Below are 20,760 nucleotides of genomic sequence, written 5' to 3'. Positions count from 1 at the left end.
AAATAGTGGTGTCTCTATAGATACTGAATACCAGTAAATAACAGTGTGAATTTCAGAAGACCTTGAAAATTATGTGTAAGTGAATATCATTAGTTGAACTAGGCTGCTGTAGAAACACGTATGTTTATATCTGTACATAAGTTGTGAGAAATACTTCACATTGCACTCTAAATTGGCTTGTTCAGTCTTAAAAATGAAACTGCCTACTGTGATTTTTCAGCACTTTTAATAGCAACTGTAGCTATGCTAAATTATAATACGGATCTAATTTATACCCTAATCTTAAAGATTCTTCCTTTGGCTGTGACCTTACTGTCATCAACCATCATTAATGGTAATGGTAGAGATTATTGGCACTAATTTCATCTTTGTCTTTTTTTCACAGGTGGTCTCCCAGATAAGAAGTTTGAAGTAGATAAACGAACCATGAATCTTGGGGATTTTAATGACATGATGAGAAAGGATCGATCTGGGTTCCGTCCATCTAATTCCAAAGACATGGGAACCACAGATAGTGGGCCTTATTTTGAGAAGGTGAGAAAAATACCTTTAGATAAATCAATACGGACCTCTGTGAGGTCTGAGTTTTTACGCTACTTCCTGGAAATGCTAAAAAATCCAGTAACCTTTTCTAACTCAGCAATAAAAGGTGCAGGGGAGTTATGTTTGTGGAATGAACATGTATATAAAACAAAGGTGTCAGATGTGCATAGACAAACTAAATTATTGGGGAGAATAAGGCCTTTTATCCTAGAACAGACTGCTCTTAATATAGATAGAAAGAAATCCCTTTGCTTTTCTTGGAAGGGTAAACTACCAGTAGCAATGAAATTCATTACAGGTTTCATCACAGTGATTCTTTTGGCTATGACTACCATCGTCTACTGTAAAAAGTTGGTTTAGATGTAACTAAACATAAGTAATCACAGTCTTCCAAATTTTTTCTGCTTTCATGTCTGTCGTTTATTGGAAACATGCTTTCTAAATTCCACAGCCCCTTATGCTGTACGTCCGTGTACTGTAAGCTTCTGTATGACATCTGTTTCTCTGTGACATCTGTTGTATGTTATGGTAGTGTTTCTTTCATATTCCTGCTTGGTTTAAATAGAAGCTTTCACTATTACTATCAAACATTAATTGCTTCATATTATGAATTGGAGAGTGTCCAGTACAGTCAGAATGCTTTAGGTGTTTTTTAAATACAGTTTATCACATGTAAAATGGAAAAGAAATTTGGTTTAAAAATTCTGAAGGCATGTTACTGTCAATGAAGTTTTTTAACTCCTCCATTTTGGTAGAACAGACCAAAACCCAGTTTTGTCAACTCCCTCTGGTGGCCTAGTAAATAAAATCCCACTAGCAGAGCTAATGCAGTCCTAACTATTTTCATAGGTGTGTGCTAACATTAGGAATTAATTCAAGATGTGTCTGTTTCTGTTGTGGTAATAGCCACTGTCAGAAATGAACTTCATGAGAGTTGAAAACCTGTTTTTAAAAATAAACCTCTAGGAGTTTATTGATTATCTCCTCAGACCAAAATCTTCATTGTCAAGTGGTCATTTAAGTCAGAAGTTTTGTCCTTGTAATTGCTATTACAAATTAACTTTTGCTTCTTCCTAGTCACTCACTGTCCCTCTTTCTCTCCTCTTGTGTTCTGTTGCTTCACTAACCGACTCCTGCTGTTGGCTAACTGCTGCTTCAGCTGACTTTGCCTTTCTCCAATCAAGATGGGTGCCTTGGGGATGAGGCTCCCTGCTCTCCCTTCTCCCCTTCTCCCAGCTACAAGCTATCTCCCTCTGGTTCCACACTATCCAGCGTCAGCCTTGGGGCAATCGGCTCAGGGCTCAGTCCCCAAAACTTCGCTGCTAGACAAGTAAGCAGGCACACCTTATAAGATGCATTGTTATAAGGCTGCAACCTGGGCTTAATCCTGGTTAGTTGGTTGCTTGCATTTGTTTTCCTACTAAATAAATTAATATTGTTAATTGAAATTTCAGCTATATCAGGCCATTGAGAATCAGTCCCCTTTGATTCCTATTATCAGAATGTATCATATCTGTTTTTTGTTGGCCTCTTACTTCCTGAGTCACAGGCAGCAGCAGATAGATGTGCTTTTCAGAAGTCATGAAGTTAGTGGCAACCTTCATACTTTAATTGCTGTTTTAAAACCCACTTGGAGGCTGTTGATTTGTCCCACCACCTCGACACTGAATTTTTGCAGACTCCATCCAATGACCTTCTATGTAGAAATATGCCTTTAAAAAAACACAGTCATTTTGCATTGTGCCTGTTCCCTTCTCCCTTCCTTGCAGCCTAAGGAAGGAATTGATTTAGCAGCCTTTAAAAACTCTTGAAGTAGCAATATTTTTGTTCTTGATACAGGGGAATAGCAGAGAAGAAACGAAGTTGTCAACTGCAGTTTAGAAGAATTTCTGGCTATTACGGTTTGCATTATGCTAGAAGAAAATGTTGGAGGAATACTAGGAAATAAAGATTAGAACCTTAGTATTGCAGCTGGACTAGCTTATGTAGTCACATGCCTAACATGATGGTGTTTCTTTGTGTTGTCTTTCTGTTTCTATGTGACACAATCAGTGTTGAACATCAGATTAAGTCCAGATCTTGCAGGCATATTCTTGGATTTGGTGTGCAGAACTCTGTTGAGTCTTAGGGAGGGCTGAAAGTGTAGCTGCAGCTTCAAGCCTCTCAGAAATTTTAATGCGTAGTTGACCCCAGTCATTTCTTTCCAGAACAAAAACTCTGTCTCTTGGGGTTTTTTCTTTATCCTCCTACTTAGTGTGATGTCTTGAGTTGTTTCTGAAAGGGAAGATACATTAAGAAAGTGAAATGTGATGCAGGTCAGTGAGGCAAGTCATAATGCTGCCAGTATAGAAGCCGGATTAGAGACTTCAGTTTTAGCAAAAGAATAGTGGAGAATGCACAGTATTGTGGTAGAAGGGAGGCAAAATTTATGAAACCTTGATACATAAGGAAGAGAAGGGTTTTGGAGAAGGCCTGCACAATCCCGATTTGGAAGAATGGTGAATTTAAGTTGGGTATAGCAATGCTGGCATGGAGAGGGAGAACAGAGAATGATGGTTGAGGGATGGAAAATGTACTGTTTAGAACCCCAGGTATCTGAGGATCATAGACACCCTCATGTACAGCACAAGATGAGAAGTGCTGAGGGTCTTGGAAATGAAAGGGCAGAATCATGGCACATAAGGACTTTTTGGAATACAAGCTTCTGCTTTTAGAAGCAGCAGCATGCAACTGTTAGTGTAGGAGACGGTCCATAACACTTCCTGTGGCTTTCGCAGAGAGATGTTACAAAGGCAGGCAGTCTGCTCAGAGGCTGCAATAGTGAAGCAGAATGATGAATTTTCTTCGGTCTTTTTCATGCAGTAGGGTTTATTACCGAAGTTGCTTATAAAACAGTAAATTCTTCTCCTTAAAAAAAAGCTTGGACAGCAAGTATTCTTGCAGTTAGAAAATAAATCACTGGGAGAAAACAACCAAACACTTTTTCTCACTTGAAGATTTTTCCCCTCTTCCACTTTAGTGGGGAAAAAAGGAAAAGAAAAACATCCCAATCCAGAATGCTGCCATTTTCACATTGGAAGGAAGATTTGTAATAAAATTTTAGAATTCTGATTTCAGTTAGTAAAAGGCCTTCAGAGGAGGTAGTAGGCTTGTGAGGGATACCTCGACTTGTCTAAAATGATGGCATAAAATTCTTGCTGTCACAGTCTTGCCATACTGTTAAGCCAGTGAATGGTTTTTTGAGTGTGTTGTTTGTACTCCCAAGTTTCCTTTTCCCAACATGTAGAGTGCAAAATGCAAAACATTAGCTTTGTCATGTGCTTTGAAATAAGTGGATAAACATGACTCTTAAATGTAGAGGAGAAAGAGCCTGCGTATCAAAAATGTAGTACAGCAGTTTTAACCCAGGTATAATATTACTGATGTAGGGCAAACATCTCAGTAATTCTAAGGGTACTCTGTTAAAGTCAGTACTTGCCTCATTGTTATTGATATGTAGTTAATAGCATAGAAATCCATTATCTTGAAAGATTCATCTTCTCACTACTGCTTTAATTTTGTAGGGTGGCAATCATGGTTTGTTTGGAAACAGCACAGCACAATCGAGGGGCATGCACACACCAGTGCAGCCACTAAATCCTTCCCCCAATATCCGGGCGCAAGTGCCTCCCCAATTTCTTTCTCCCCAGGTAAGGAATTTATAGTAACTGCTTACTTGTAAAAGTAGAGCTACAGCCTTCAGACCACATCACTGAGGTTACTTGACACATCTGTCTTAGTTTTGACTTGATGTTAAGAAATGGCAAACTTAAGATAAGTAAAATTCATAGTTGGAAGTACTTAAAACTTGGTGCAGAAGGATTAGCCTTCTTATTCCAAGTTGATGGTAAATGCTCACTATCAGTATTTTTAAACCTCATAATAGATTCAGGAATCCTGCGTCTTACGTAGGTTTTTGCAAACTATTTTAAAAAACAACAGAGAAAGTGAAAGCTGGAAGTTTTTCTGATGTTTGACAAGTTAATTTTTTTCAAGCAGTCTTGTCCTGTGCTTCTTGCCCCCCTGAAAAGAGAGGCCTTGCATAGTACTTACTCTATGTTGCGCTTACATTGCGGAGTTCTAAGACCTCAGGATCTCCAAATGCAAAAGTTAACTTTTACTTTTTATTTGGTGAAGGCTTTTGGAGATTCTTTTGAATTCTACTTGTGTAACTCTGAAATAATGCAGGGAGAAAGCGGGGATTCTTCTCCACCTACTCCTGTCTTTTACTGTAGCTTATTCAGCATACAAAGAGATTAACTCTTTCTGTGAGGCACTGTTTCTTTGCTCTGGTGACTGAATGCCTTTCTTTTCCCTTGTCAAGCAGTACGTTCTTAATGTGATAATGCAGTACTGTGATTACTAGTTACTTTAGTGCAGTCTCTAGCAACTGACTGGTTGGGGGAGGAACCTTTCTGTGTCTGTCTGTATCTGCACATGTAAATACTGTATTGTCAATCAAGTGAGGTATTCACTCTGCTCAAGTCATAGATTGTGCACGTTTAAATGTCATCTGTTAAGAAATCTGTAATGTCTTTCCCAGAACACCATTTAAGATTGGTGTCATAGCTGTTGCTTTATAGAAATGCTTCATCATCTTTTCTCATAGCAGTGCATTTCTTGAGGGTATGTAACTGATTTCCATGCAGGTTTCGGCCTCCATGCTCAAACAGTTTCCTAACAGTGGCTTGAATCCTGGTCTTTTCAATATGGGCCCCCAGCTTTCTCCGCAACAGATTGCAATGCTGAGCCAGCTTCCACAGATTCCCCAGTTTCAATTAGTAAGTAACTATTAATTTTGTGAGACAGAGTGTTTACAAATTGTCTGCTGAAAGAGTTTTCTTTCTGTAATTTTGGTTTGTTCTTCTGATCTTGTATTACTTTTGTAGTAAGTATCCTGTTTGCTGTGCGAGAAAGTACAGCCCTGTTAGAGGGCAGCAGATAAACTAAACAGACCTGTGTAATTATTGTGAGTGTTTTAGTGAGTTAGTAATGATTCTGAGCAGTGTCTTTGTACAAAAAGCAGTTGTTTGTTGATTTTTAGCAACGTTTTATTTAGACTTCTAGCCATAGTGATGGTAGTAAAGCAGGTACTAGTTAATACTATTGCAGGAGGTTAAATTAGAAACAAGTGAAAGAAATAGTGTTGATGCATTCATTGTACTTGTATTTGACTGTGTGGAATGAGAAACAGTTTACCTAAGTTCTGAGCAAAGCATTCTGCTAGTGCCTAGTTCCTGGCAATTACATTTCACTGCTGAGCTCTGTGTTTTCACTCTTCCCACCCCCCTTACCTTGTAGGCATGTCAGCTCCTCCTTCAGCAACAGCAGCAGCAGCAACTGTTACAGAGCCAGAGGAAGTTATCTCAAGCTGTGCGCCAACAGCAGGAGCAACAGGTGCGGCACTGGTTTTGTCAATCATATGAAGTAAAAAATGCAGTGGGAAAATGCAGTCTGCAGCAAAGACGGCACAGGCTTTAGCAATGTCATCTGCTCTCTTCAGATTCCACTTTGTAGAGAGCAAGGTCCTTTGGATCCCTTTCAGGTCACTGTTTCTTCGTGTTTACTGAAATTCTGTGTTACAATATAGGGTGTATCATTCCCATTTCTTTCATATGCAGATTGCTCGTATGGTGAGTGCCCTCCAGCAGCAGCAGCAGAGGCAGCCTAGCATGAAGCATTCACCATCCCACCCTGTTGGGCCTAAGCCACATTTAGACAGCATGGTACCCAATCCTTTGAATGTGGGTCTCTCAGATTTACAGACCAAAGGGCAAATACCTGGATACGGTTCAGGTAAGTACTCCGTGGAAAGCAATTTGGTGCATTGCCTGTAGATACCCTATGCACTAGACTAGCACTAGACTAGGTTGTTCCAAGCCCCATCCAACCTGGCTTTGAATACTTCCAAGGATGAGGCAGCCACAGCTTCTCTGGGCAACCTGTGCCAGTGCCTCACCATAGAATCATAGAATAGTTAGGTTTGGAAAGTACCTTAAGATCATCTAAGTCCAACCCCCCTGCCATGGGCAGGGACACCTCCCACTAAACTGTGTCACCCAAGGCTCTGTCCAACCTGGCCTTGAACACCGCCAGGGATGGAGCATTCACAACTTCCCTGGGCAACCCATTCCAGTGCCTCACCACCCTAAAAGAACTTCTTCCTTATATCCAGTCTAAACTTCCCCTGTTTAAGTCACTGCAGTCCCTAATAAATAGTTCCTCCTCAACATCCTTGTAAGTCCCCTTCAGATCCTGGAAGGCTGCTATGAGGTCTCCATGCAGCCTTCTCTCCTCCAGGCCGAACAGCCCCAACTTTCTCAGCCTGTCTTCATATGGGAGGTGCTTCAGTTCCCTGAAGATCCTCGTAGCCCTCCTCTGGACTTGTTCTAACAGTTCCATGTCTGATAATAAAGAATTTCTTCCTAATATCCCATCTGAATCTACCCTCTGTCAGCTTAAAGCCATTCCCCATTGTCCTATTGCTACATGTCCTTGTAAAAAGTGCTCTCAGGATTTCTTGTAGGCCCCTTTTAAGTATTGGGAGGCTGCTCTAAGGTCTCCCTGGAGCCTTCTCTTCTCCAGGTTGAACAAGCCCAACTCTTCTCAGCCTGTCTCCATAGGAGAGGTGCTCCAGACCTTGGAAGCATCTTCATGGCATTCTGTACTTGCTTCAGCAGGGTCATGTCCCTTTTTGTGTTGGGGGCCCCAGAGCTGGACGCAGTACTCCAGGTGATGTCTCATGAGAGCAGGGTAGAGGGGGAGAATCGCCTCTCTCAACCTGCATGTGTGAGTCCAGAAATAACTATGAAATGTGTATAAGCATTAGGGTGAAGGTTACGACAGCTGTCAACACTTGAAGAAATTGTTTTTCATGGGAACGTGACATACCTAATAACAAAGCATATCCTGGTGTGATGTACTGACCTAACAGGCTATTTGGAAATTGCCCCTTGAACATTTCATTTGCTACTGTTGATTTTTTTGATTTTTTTTCTTATACCTTTTTTATGATAACAATGGCTCCTTGTTTAAAGATGTTTAAACTAAAAAGAGTGAATGACAATGGAGTTTTGTTTGTTTCACAGGCTTTGGCTCAAGTAGCATGGATTATGGCATGGTGGGAGGGAAGGAGGCTGGAACAGAATCCCGCTTTAAGCAGTGGACTATGATGGAAGGGCTGCCCTCTGTGGCTTCACAAGATGCCAATATGCACAAAAACGGTGAGAAGGGGACGGGCTATTTTGGGAATGTTCTTGCAGTATCCTCTTTACTGGAGGTGAAATAGCTCATATAAAATTATGCTTCAAGTTAGTGGATGTCTTAGCAATATACATCTTAAGTATTTTTTTGTTTAGTGTCCCATACTGGTAAAGATCCCACCCTTTCCTGAGTGTCAATGTGTCTCTTTAATGCTCAGGTGCAATAGTGCCCCCTGGGAAGACTCGTGGAGGATCGCCCTACAACCAGTTCGACATAATTCAGGGCGACCCACTGGGTGGCCATGCAGGCCATGCTGGTGATAGTTGGTTACCTGCCAAATCTCCACCAACGAACAAGATTGGAAGCAAATCCAGCAACGCCAGCTGGCCTCCAGGTACTGCATGAGGGCAGGGGTTATGTCCTAACTTTAGAGTAGGTGTGCTGGGATCTTTCCTCATTGTGCTTTTTGAATAACCACTGCAAGGAAAATATTTGCTTGGCCTGTCTGTTTTGTTTTTTTTTTTTTATTCCACATTTAATGAGAATGTAAATGTTGAATTTCCAGTTAAAAATTGCTGGTCTAAATATGAAATAACTGCTGGAGTACCTGACTAGTATTTTGGTTTTGTTAGGTGAACTCTGTAGTTTAGTGACTTTACATTTACAGAACTTTTCATGTTCTTGTTCATAGAATACACAGTACTAGCTCCCGTATTGATTCCTTATTTGCATTGTGTTAGGCTGACACAGGGTGTAAAAATTCTCGTTGAGAGCATGGAATCAGAAAGCAAAAGATGCGAAAGCTTGTTTTTCATGATGGGAGGGAACAGGATTTTCTTGACCTTCTGTATTTTATATAGCATGAACGTTTCTTCTGGCAGTTGTTCACAAATACGGTCCGTTGCAGACCACAAGGTTTCCCTTGCCAGCGGTATTGGTACAATATGCGTACAGTGTGTGCTGTGCTGTTGTGGTTCATCTTTGCTCATGTCATGTAAAGGAGCATTGCCATGTTTCAGTACTACTCAGCAATCTTGTGGCTTGAATAGAAGTTTCTTGAGTTTTGGATTATAGGCAGTAGCACATTCTTTAAGCTTTCTAGAGTTTCACTGGCAGAATTTTGTCTTTCCAGTAGAAAACTCAGATATGTAGGAAAAATATATGTGTATTTGAATACACGTGTCATTTTCTATGTAAAACATTCATTAGACACAGAATGGTGTCCTTGAAGTTGTATGGGTTAATCACCAGTGCTGTTTAGCAAATAGTGGATGCTGTGATTTTTCTCTGCCTGGAAGACTCTTACGGCCAGAGGAAATACTACTGACTGCAGATTCTCTGCTTTGTATCCCCTCTGATACAAAAAAATAAAGCTGCAGGTATATCTTTTGGGTAAATCAGTAGTTCAGACCTTGCATCAGAAAGCCTGGGAATCTGTGTGACCGATACAACTGAGGAAACATACAGAAGTTGTTAAAGTCGGACTTGATCTTAAAGTCTTTTCCAACCTAGTTGATTCTGTGTGGGAAGCCCCCAGTGTCTAACTCTGGCAAGAAAATGTTTTCTGATGAGGTAATGGAGTTAAAGAATTAGTTACCTCACGCACATGTGCACACCCACATTTCATACCACTGACTGCTCTCTGTAGAGGTGTATTTGCATTACATTTCTGTTAGCCTGGTGGTTCAGTAACATTTCTGGTAAAGCCTGGTTCTTAAGCTGGAGTTATTATTAATAATGAAAGAAACCACCAAAATTTGATTCTTTTCACAACCCCCCTCATAGACTCATTGTTGCTGAACTTGTCTTTTCAGTCACCTTTCCCATGTACAGTAGTGAGAAATATAGTACTCCCTGGAATGTTAGGTATGTGAAAATCAGCTCTGCCCTGTTTAAAGGTTTTGGAGTAGCTGCTGGTTCTGGCAAGATTCTTGGTAGCAGAAGGCTGTTGCAGACATGAGAAGCTGAACAGCTACTCTTTGCCCCTCACTGATACCATAGAGCTTTCTTAGTCATACCTGCAGTCTCACTGTCAGTGATAAGTAAATATTTTCTGGTGCCGACTGCCTCACCAGTGTGAGAGGATAACTGGAGGTTACAAATCCTGAATATAAATTCACCAAGTTCATCAGTACCATCCCTAATTTCTTGTATAAATTAATAGCCCGTGACTGACTGCAGATGTCATATAACAGATCATGGGGTTTGGCATGTAGCTTTTAAACATTTATTGCTGTATTGCTAGCACTCTCTTATGAGGTCCATAGACTATTGGACAAGTGGTGTGATCCCATAACCACAGCCACTTAAGCTGTCTCATAACCTCTCTAGCTTATTGGCTTCCTCAAGAAGGAAAGTTCAGCTGAAATAATGATACACCTTATCAACACCCTTGATGAAAGAATAAAGATTCAAAATGATTTTACACTGCAGATCCTTTTTCTCTGTAAGCTTGTAGATGAGGCCCACTGTCAGTTCCTGATGTAGAGATATCATTTTAATTCCTAGTGCTGGAAAATAAGTTGGTAACAAAAATGATTTCACAAGAGAGAACCTGTTGAAATAGGTGCATTTTCCTTTGAATGAATACAGTGGTCACTCAGCATTCACCCTGACTACACCTTTCGTGTTTTCCTCCTAAATGCCATCTGCTGCAGAAATTCTGCTGTTCAAGAGGGCAGTTTTGTTCGGCACAAAGATAAGTGGTGCCTAATCAAACTGCTAATCACAGCTGGAGGTGAGAGCAAGTGTTGCTTCCTTGGTGAGAACTGTGTCTTTGGTTGCGTCACACAGAATTGCGTACCTAGGAAATACTAGTCTGTAAATTTCCCATTCAAGAGCAGTTCAGTCATATTCTGCAGGCAGACTGGCTTGGGTGTGTCTGTCATGGTTTTCCTAATAATCTTATATTTGAACTTTTCGGGAGAACCTTCCAAGTACCAGTGGAGAAATGCATTTCATGTTGTCTTTACTATCTAGAAATTAGGCATGTCCATAGGGAGAGTTGCTGAATGTGCGTAAGAGTAACTGCCAGTCCCAAGGGATAGTTTGGAAATATGTCAGTATGCTGAAGTTCCAAGGAAAACTCTTTTCCACACCAGGGTTATATTGATGAGTGACTGTGTTTATATATACTCTGCCTGGTCTTTGGAGCCTTGTTTAAATATTCCTTATTGTTTTGATCGGTGCTTACTATGCACTTAATCAGTCTCACCAATTCTTAGAAATCTTTACAAAGGCCAGACTTGGATCTTTTTAATATCTGCAATTGAGCTCTAATTTCCAGATTCTAACCTGAGTTCATGGGTTCTTTATCTCAGACTAGACCCAAGAGCTGCATTGCTTGTTCGTTAGGCATAAAGTGATTCTGTTTGTCATAGTATTGCAGTATTTTGGCAGTAGCTGAGCAGATTCCTTCCTTGATGCAGTGCAGATTGCTGATAATAGTAGAAATGTTGATGCCTCGTATGCTAGATGATTTTGTTACTAAAGATTGGGAGATGTGATTGAGGTTTACAAAATCAGGAAAACAGTGAACAAGATAAATGCAGAATTGTCATCCTATGAATTCTGCAGCACTAGAACCCTGGTGCAAATGCCAGATAGAAAAGAGCGTACATTTTAAGCAGCTGACAACTTTTTTCCTTTCAAGAGTGGTGAACTTGTGAAATATGTTGCTTTTGGAACTTCTGGAGACAAATGTTACTAGCCAGTTGAAACAGTGATTGGATAAGGCAGTGGAATAACTGTTTCACAAGCAGGTGCTCACAGATTGAGGGTATTTCTGGCATCCTGGGTAGAAAGACTGTAGATGCTGGGAGAGTGTGAGGGCAGTAGCCTGCAGATAGTAGTAGCCAAGTTTGCTTTCTGTCCCTAAATGGTATCTCTCCCACCACTATTAGCAGAATACTGGGCTAAATGAACCATATTTTAGACCCAGTGGAGCATTTCTTCCGTCTTCTGAGATTCTCCTGCCAGTACATTAATACTGTTGTTGCCATGCCAGTTGTTTGAACAAGTAGTATCACCTTTTCTTCTGTATTTGTGAAAGTTAGTCTTGTCTATGCTTCTTCATTACAAAGGTGACTGAAAATGAACCCTTCCGTGCCAGGTTTATGCTACATGGTTTCATTACAGAGAGCACATCCTGGATCCTAATTTTAATAATGGATTTTTAATTACACGCAAATATTTTGTCATTAATTATTTCAGAACTTCAGATTGGGAATAACGGTATCATTCCATATCCTGGACTTCTGTCTGCAAGGGGTGAATCTGCCACCTTTGCACTCTTTTTACACCCAAATTGTCACATAGTACCTGAAGCTTCTTTACTTGTTTTCGTGTTTGGCAATTTTGCTTTTCCATCACTGCTTCCAAAATGGACCACAGCACTTTGTTCACTGAACATCTAGTCAGAGAAGGAAACAACTTGCTGATCTTTCTTAGAGTAACTGCAGTTTTTGTATGTTCATACTTCATGTAACTCATCTTCTTGTCTTAAAAATCTGACATGCCTGGAGCTATAGCTGAAAGGAAAGGAAAGAATAAGTATACTCCATCTCATTTGAAAGCATGAAGAACATCAGTGAATATATACCACAAGGCATCTCACCTTAGCATTACCTCAGTACTGCTAGTTAATATATAAAGTGTATGTGTACCTACAGTATAAAAGGTCAGATGTTCTGTTTAAAAACTCTTTAAGGTAGGTAGCCTTTCTTTGAGAAAGGTTTCTGCATGTACACAAACTATGTGTGCAGAATATAATCTTAAAATATATAGTATAATCTTACATATCTTAAATATATAATGTATTAAGGAAGGGTATAACTATTGAAGCCTCGTTTAAATGTAGTAAAACAGGAATAGTTGAAGGACTACCATATGCACTTGCACTACTTTTTGTAGTGTAGACTTGTATTTAGGCACCAGAGCTAGTGCCGTGGGAGGAAATGTGAAGCAGACTTTAATTAAGAAATGTCTTGATATTTTTTCTGAGGAGCAGTGTAGAAGACAATTACCTACCTTCCTAAAATATCTTCAGCAGTTGCTTCTAGTAAATGGCATTTCCCTTTTTGCATCTAATTTCTTTTTCCCCTCCCATTCCAGAGTTCCAACCAGGAGTGCCATGGAAAGGTATACAAAACATTGACCCTGAGTCTGACCCCTATGTGACCCCTGGAAGTGTGCTGGGGGGGACAGCCACATCTCCCATTGTAGATACTGACCACCAACTTCTGCGGGACAACACCACAGGTAAAACACTGAACAACTACCATGTGATTACTTTAGTCATTATGATATTTGAGAATATTCTGATGTTCCTGTCATAACAGGGTAATAGTATTGCATTTGACTAAGAAGGAAGCCTGTGTGCTTTTACACTGTGGCTGCATTATCACATTGACAGCTTGGCACAGTCGTGGCTCTCTTGAGGTTTAACAGTGTTACAGAAATTCTGTGAAATTGGTCTACTCTTTCTCTCTCCTTTTCCCTGTTAGGGTCTAATTCTTCCCTCAACACCTCGCTGCCTTCACCTGGTGCCTGGCCCTACAGTGCCTCTGACAATTCCTTCACCAACGTTCATAGCACTTCAGGTATGTAGACTTAAAAACTTACCTGGACATTTTCCACTTATTCACTAGTTCCTCATTCTTGGTTAACTTTGAATATTTAGTCTTTCAGTAGTTTTTGAGGAACTCAGGTCTGAGTGGTTGATCAGATAGTTTTCCTCCTGACAATAAAATACTCTGTTGTAATTGCTTTAAAAACTAGACTAAGAATCCTCTGCCCTTCCTCCCACCCCTATACAAAAGTCTTAGTTATGTCTCATGGTTTAACTCCAGCTCACCAGCCCACTTGCCAACAAACTGGTGAGATGGAGGAGAAAATTGGAAGAGTGAAAGTGAGAAAACTCATGGGCTGAGACAGTTTAATAAGTAAAGCAAAAACTGCGCACTCAAGCAAAGCAAAACAAGGAATTCATTCACCACTTCCCATCAGCAGGCAGGTGTTCAGCCATCTCCAGGAAAGCAGGGTTCAGTCATGCATAACAGCTACTTGGAAGACAAACACCATTACTCTGAATGTCCCCCACCACCTACTTCTTCCCCCAGCTTTATATGCTGAGCGTGGCACCATATGATATGGAATATCACTTTGGTCAGCTGTCGCAGCTGTGTTTTCTCACAACTTCTTGTGCACCTGCAGCCTATTCACTGGTGGTGTGGGGTGAGAGGCAGAAATGCCCTTGACTCTGTGTGAGCACTGCTCAGCAGTAATTAAAATATCCCGGTGTTATCAACACTTTTTCCAACACAAATCTAAAACATAGCCCCATACTAGCTACTGGGAAGAAATTTAACTCTACCCCAGCCAAAACCAGCAAGTTAAAGAAGTGAGCAGCAGATGCAAAAGGGAAAAAACCCCACATGCACAATATGTTGACCTGTGTAAGGATTTGGTTTGTAGATTTTTAAACATACCTGCTGCTGTATGAGTTTAGGTGAGTGATTTTATTCATTTTAACTTCAGAATATTGAAGTGCTGTGAAAGGAGTATTGCCTCAGCTTTTATAGCCACTCATCATTCTCTGAAACCCGGAGAGAGAGTTTTTAATCCTCTGGGTTTTAAAGGTTGTCCTGTAAATTAGATACCTATCTCAGACGCTTCTAAGGTCTCTAAAGCTCTCTTGTGAAAAACGATTTCTGCACACACTTCTGAATAGGATGCTGGAAATACTTGCTCCAGACAAACCATTTAGATTTTGAACTTCTTACAAATGCAAGAGTTTTCTCTTGAAGAGAGTGTCTTGACAGCTTCTTAAAATTATAAAGGAATGTGTGTAAATAGCAGAAGTGACAAACGTGGCACAGAGCTACATCTGGCTCAAACTTTGTTTTTTGTATCTTACTCAATGAAAGCTGTGTTCATATGTTATTGCATCATCTTCACAAAATTTGTTGAAAATGCTATTTAGCCTCAAGGGAAAACAGTGTTCCTGCTGCCAGTTTGTGGGGTCACTTCGATTTGAAGCAATATCTATATGCAGGATTCCAGTGACAGAGTCATAGTCCCGGGGAAAGGAGTGGCATGTATCAGCTTCTTACCTCTGCTTAAGTTTTGTCTAGTACATAAGAAAGACCCAAGAAATTAAAAATCACTGAAGTCATAGTTGAATTGAGGAGACTAAACTAGTGCCTGGCACACACAGCATTTTCTGCTCTTGTTAAACTGCACACCAGCATTTTACAGCCAGAAGGCAGGTCATCTGAATTAGGGATTTAGAATACACGTATCTGTAAAACAAACTGAATCCAGTGAAAGCAGGAAAAGCATTCAGTTTTATTATAGGTTAGTAGTGACCCAACTTGTAAGAATTCTCAGGTTTTCAAATGAGATTTAGTGTGGACATCAAAGTTGCTGTTCATCTTATTAATGATTGAACATACTCTAGCTGGTTACATTATCAGAAATGTCAGCATGTATAAAATAAGCAAAGATGAACTTACATGTAGCATGGTGCTTTTTGATGAATTAACTGTTGTATGGTTTTGTGCTTTGTGCTTGTCTCTGATATAAATACAGCCGAAGGGTTTACAGCAGTAGTACAGATAAAGGCTAGTTGAATCTTACAAATTTCTCTAACACATACACTTTATTTAATCTTCTAGCAAAATTCAGTGATTACAAATCAACATGGTCCCCAGATCCCATAGGACACAATCCCACTCATCTCTCCAGCAAGATGTGGAAAAACCATATTTCCTCAAGGAACACTACAGGGCTGCCCCGCCCGCCTCCTGGCCTGACCAACCCCAAACCATCATCTCCATGGAACAGCACAGCATCCCGATCGGTCAGGGGCTGGGGGGCACAGGACTCAAGGCTTGGCTCTGGTGAGAAGAATCAACTGATAGCACCATTGATCAGACCTGAGGAGTGTACGTTTTACAGCACTAATGGTTTGGAGGAAAGAAAGTTGCAGTTGTCTGGTAAAAGAGAAAAAAAAATTCCTTCTTGAAATGGAAATTTGCTGTCAGTAATGGGGTTGGACAGTGGGTGGGGGTTGTGTGTGGAATTCCAGGTCCTGCTGCAGGGGAAGGAGTAAAGAGGGCTGGAAGCTGCCAGGAGGGAATAGCTACTGCATGGGGCTTTTCATAGATGCTTTCCATGGGTGGGAAGCTCCTCAAAGATAAACCCTAGTAAAAAGTGAATCTTGATGGGAAACGTGAGGAAAGACGTGGTTTTGTTTTCAGGACTGAAGATCAGGCTTTCATGTGTTAGCAGGGCTAATAATGCCAATAATGAATTTGCCTGAGATTTGAAAGACCTGACTATAAAGGAAGTGGTTTTCTTTGTATCAAATCTGTCTTGATTATCCTGTCTTCGAATTTGCAGCATCTACTTGGAGTGATGGTGGCTCAGTTCGTCCTAGCTACTGGCTGGTTCTTCACAATCTCACTCCACAGGTATTTTCTGTTGTTGTCTCTGGGAACTTGTTTGCTTTACCAAGATACAGATTTGTGGATTCTGCAAGTGCTTCTCTTTGAGCAAAATTTAACAAAATCAGATTTCTCAGCATATGTAAGATGTGTTTTTTCTAAACTGGGCTGCAGCCTGATTTTTTTTTTTTTTTTTCCTACTGTAATCTCTTCAGCTTTAAGATGTTCAGGTTTTGCTACACAACCTTTCATTACCTAGACTTTCAAAAAAAAATATTGGAACAGAAAGGTTTTTCTTAGAAGTGAGGATAAGTTGCATGACCGTAATGTGGGATGGTTTATAGCTGTTAAAGAGACTGTTCTTTGTGACGTTGTCAATAAGAAAGCTGGTGTAACTGCCAGTTTTCATTTTGGTGTTTCCATAGTGAAGCCACAGAATGTTTCCAGCACTCCTGCCAAAAACAGTCTAGTTAGGTTATTCCTGCAGCTATTCTTGGAGCTTGTGTCCATTCAGAATGCATTCTGTGGAATCCTAGTTTCAGCAATCTCTGTTAGTCTGTATTCAAGGCTTTGGAAAAGCCTGTATGATTATCAGCAGCACTCTGAGGTCTAGACAGTGTCCCCTGTTCAGCAAGATAATTTACCATGCTTCTACTACAGTTTAAGGAAACATCAGTGTGAAAGTTAAAACTAACACCTCATTCATATCACCCAAAATGGCACATTGTGCTCCTTTCATGGAAGAGTCTCTTTTGGATGACATGAAGGATACAGGAGTGGTGTGAGGAGGCACAGTTCTAAGTCTCCCATGTGCAAGGTAGTTTAATACTGGTTTAGGAATTGTTTAATGAAAGAATATATTTTTGGAGGCATTTAAGGTAATAGAGCAAGAAGCAAATTATGATTGTCTCTTCCATAACAAATCCTCTATTCATTGTGGGTCAGTACATTAGAGAGAAGGAAACATAAAGGTTAAGGTGGATTCAGGGACAGTATCTTCATTTCAAGTTTCTCCGTTTTTAACTTTTACCATGTTTGTACTCCCATACAACTTCCTTTTCCCTGGTTTGAATTGTGTTACATAGTAGAGGGTGGGGAGGGAGAAGGAAGAAAGTAGCACTTCCTTAAGTATCTGCACATATGGATTCCATTTGTGTGTGCATGTTCCCGTGGCATACTAGGAATGGAATCTGTCTGTACAGAACACCGTGGAGAACAGCAGTTACTGGAGGTAAGTAACAAGCTGTTACTGCTGCAGAAGGAATGTAGGCAACAACTGCTGTGAAAACATTAATTCAGGAGGAATGAACATTGCTGGGTTTGGCAGAAAGATCACTGACTGTTTCTGTGACACTGTCTTCATAACTATGAAGACAAAAAAGCACCAAAATAAACTTTTCAAAACCCTCATTGCAGAGGTGGTATTTCCAGTTCTACAAAGAACTTTTAAATACTGATTGATCAAAATTCTACTGAAATCTGAGTGCTGGAAACTAAGACATTCTCGTTCCCTTGGTATAAATGGCTGAGGATGATAAGAAGTACAAGTTACGTATAAAAATACTGGAAAACTGGCCAACATAAGGACAATGACAATGTAAGAAATTCGGTGAGGTGTGGAAAACTGGACTCGAGCTACAAGTGCATGGGAAATACAAGTCAGATTATTCCATAAAGCAAAGTCATTGTAATTGCGGGAAGTCAGGGTGTACTGATTCTGTCTGAGAATTAAATTCTGTCCCCTTTGTTTACTTCCCTGTACTTTCACCTGTTTCCCTTTCTGAGAGCCGTTTATCTTTTAATTACCAAGACAAAGTTACAGTTGAAATCCCTTTGGGGAAATAGAAACATCTGCCTTATCCTGACTGTTCTTCCTCAGATTGATGGGTCAACCTTGAGGACGATCTGCATGCAGCATGGCCCACTGCTGACATTCCATCTGAACCTGACCCAGGGCACCGCCCTTATCCGATATAACACCAAACAGGAGGCGGCCAAGGCCCAGACTGCACTGCACATGTAAGCAATCCCCATGTCTGTTCTTTGTTACTGCATTAGTCATGAACACAAGATGTCTGTCCAGTGTTTATGCTTTGGAAACTCATTTCAAGTATCATGGTTGGAAGGGAATCTTTCGTTCATTGGCAGAGGAAGAAGAGAAACAAAGATGCCTGCTGTCTGTGTAGCTTTAATTGCTGGCACAAACTGTCACAGAGCTAAGAAGGTGCAAATAGGATAGAACTGTGACCAGTATGCACCTATGGTGTAGAATTTTGGCCATTTTAAAGAAGCTTACGAACTGTTTAAGATGAAACTCATACGCATAACCCAGATGTGTGGGAATCTGCTATAGTTTTGAGATAGACCTGAAATTGTCGACTTAAAAAGCTGCAGATCTTAGGTTTTATGTTCATAAGCTTTTTGTAGCTGAGTATGGCTCTGGTATGTTTTGAAAATTAGGGAGGTTTTGAGACAAAAATCTTGGTGGAGCCTGGGGGTGGTGGTTTCAGTTAAACTCAGTAAAAACTTTTGGACTATACTAATCTTACCCTGAATTTCACAGGCTTTTAACCTGTTCATACTCTCTTTTGTTAGAGAGGTGGCGTGTGTGCATTTGCCATTTTACATACACTTTACAGGCACTTTTTTTTTTCTCTTAGTGTTAATGTTCAGGACCTTAGTTTAAATTTAGAAAGGTTTTGTTGCAGGCATAGTAGCTGAATGTTGAGGGAGGGAGTTGCTTGGTTTGGTTTTGATGGGTTTATTCCCCCTTTTAAAATGGAAGCTCTTGTGCTCTGAGTCAGTTTCACTGTTGAGAACAGCTGAAGTTTTCTGTGCTTGCTGCTTTGTGGCAAGCTGATATACCTCCTTTGGTCTGGGCACCTGACAGTGTTGGTTTTCATGCCTTTTGAATCCCTTGCCCTTATCTTCTGGCTCTAATCACTATTTTTTTCTTCCATGTATCTTGTCTTATAGGTGTGTGTTGGGAAACACTACCATCCTGGCTGAGTTTGCCACAGATGAAGAGGTTAGTCGTTTTCTGGCACAAGCTCAGCCCCCTACACCTGCAGCAACCCCAAGTGCACCCACAGCAGGCTGGCAACCCCTGGAGACAGGACAGAACCAGACAGATCCAGTTGGACCTGCTTTGAATCTCTTTGGTGGGTCAACAGGGCTTGGGCAGTGGAGCAGTGGTGGCGGCAGCAGTAGCAGTGGGAGTGATCTCACTGGCGCCTCGTTGTGGGGGCCCCCAAACTATTCTTCAAGCTTGTGGGGGGTCCCAAGTGTAGAGGATCCACACAGAATGGGCAGCCCTGCTCCCTTACTACCTGGAGACCTTCTGGGAGGAGGGTCGGATTCAATCTGAACTTAGAACTTTCAACTCTGACCTCGTGACCTTTTTTGGAACAGCAGCAGCACTAACTTGACCTTTTCGTTTTTTTCAACTTGCAATAAATACATTTATAAAAGGAAAAAAGAAAACGGAGAGAGAAAAAAAAAAAAGGTGGGTCATTGACAGACTGTCTGAGCACATAGTTGCCTCCCTTATATAACTTCAGTTTTTTCGTTTGGAATATGAATCCAAAAAAGAGAACATATCACTCTTGAAATACTTGAATCATGAACGCCAACTAGAAAGACAATGTGAAGCAAGTACACATACCATTTAAATTTAAACACAAAAAAGTAAAAAAATTAGTTTCTAGTTTTTCACTTTTTCATGTTATACGGAAGTTGTTGCTAAGAAACATATATACTGAAAAAATAGCTTTTTAACTTCGTTTGCACTGGGTGTGTTTCCGTCCTTAGGTCTACCATGTTGGGTTGGGGTAGGGGAGGGTTTCAAAAGCAAAATGGGGGGGGGGGGGAGGGGAAGACTTGACGGAGCCTCACTTTAAAAACAAAAACAAAAACAAAAAAATAAAAAGTAAAAAACCCACAAAAAAAAAAAAAAAAAGAACAAAACAGAAAAAAAAACCAACAAAACAAAACAAAAAAACCAACACTTTGTGATTGGCTGGTTGATAAGTACCAGTGTGTTCTGGCACATGTAACTGCCCACGTGTGCTTGTTTCTGTGTGAGTGTGTGTGCACATGTTTGTGTGTGTGCATTTTTTTCTCTCTATATATAATCTTGAAACGCTGCATTGCTGATGGTCTACGGGCTGGCTGGCCATCTGCATGTCTTGACTCTGAAAACAAGACGGGCATGGTGGAGTCCCTGTGGCTGAAGCAGAATCCAGTTGGGCTGGATTAAAATTTGTCAGTAGGTTTTTTTAAATTCATTTTAGCAGGGTGCTATCTCAAATCTGCAGATCATATTGAGTGGGTAGTTGCTTCCTGGCCCTTGTTCTAACCCTGTGGTAGAGCAGAACACTGCCGTATCCAAAGGATTTGGTGAGAGGGGAGCCAATGTTGTCTTTTGAGTAGCAGTGTATTTATTTATTTATGTCTGCATGTGGGGTCTTTGTACTGAGTGAACCCTAGAATGTTTGTTATGTAATGCAAGCCATTTTTTTTCTTCCAG

The 20,760-nt window shown here is 40.6% G+C and overlaps 1 protein-coding gene across 1 annotated transcript in view; it reads left to right on the top strand.

Moving 5' to 3' along the window:
* TNRC6B (trinucleotide repeat containing adaptor 6B) overlaps positions 1-20,017 on the top strand; it is a 136,095-nt gene extending 116,078 nt beyond the window's left edge. Inside the window, exons 13-26 of the mRNA XM_065677680.1 lie at positions 386-534; positions 1,703-1,873; positions 4,107-4,232; positions 5,232-5,363; positions 5,884-5,979; positions 6,204-6,378; positions 7,671-7,805; positions 8,003-8,179; positions 12,898-13,044; positions 13,290-13,385; positions 15,462-15,686; positions 16,189-16,259; positions 18,112-18,251; positions 19,209-20,017. Coding sequence (XP_065533752.1) covers positions 386-534; positions 1,703-1,873; positions 4,107-4,232; positions 5,232-5,363; positions 5,884-5,979; positions 6,204-6,378; positions 7,671-7,805; positions 8,003-8,179; positions 12,898-13,044; positions 13,290-13,385; positions 15,462-15,686; positions 16,189-16,259; positions 18,112-18,251; positions 19,209-19,599 — 2,231 coding nt within the window. The 3' untranslated portion in view covers positions 19,600-20,017. The remainder of the gene's footprint in view (positions 1-385; positions 535-1,702; positions 1,874-4,106; positions 4,233-5,231; positions 5,364-5,883; positions 5,980-6,203; positions 6,379-7,670; positions 7,806-8,002; positions 8,180-12,897; positions 13,045-13,289; positions 13,386-15,461; positions 15,687-16,188; positions 16,260-18,111; positions 18,252-19,208) is intronic.
* Positions 20,018-20,760: the final 743 nt, after the last annotated feature.

This window comes from Lathamus discolor, chromosome 1 (genome assembly GCF_037157495.1).
Source record: "Lathamus discolor isolate bLatDis1 chromosome 1, bLatDis1.hap1, whole genome shotgun sequence".
Lineage (NCBI taxonomy): Eukaryota > Metazoa > Chordata > Aves > Psittaciformes > Psittacidae > Lathamus > Lathamus discolor.
The sequence above is the reverse complement of the archived record's forward strand: the minus strand, read 5'-3'. Positions and strand labels throughout refer to the sequence as shown.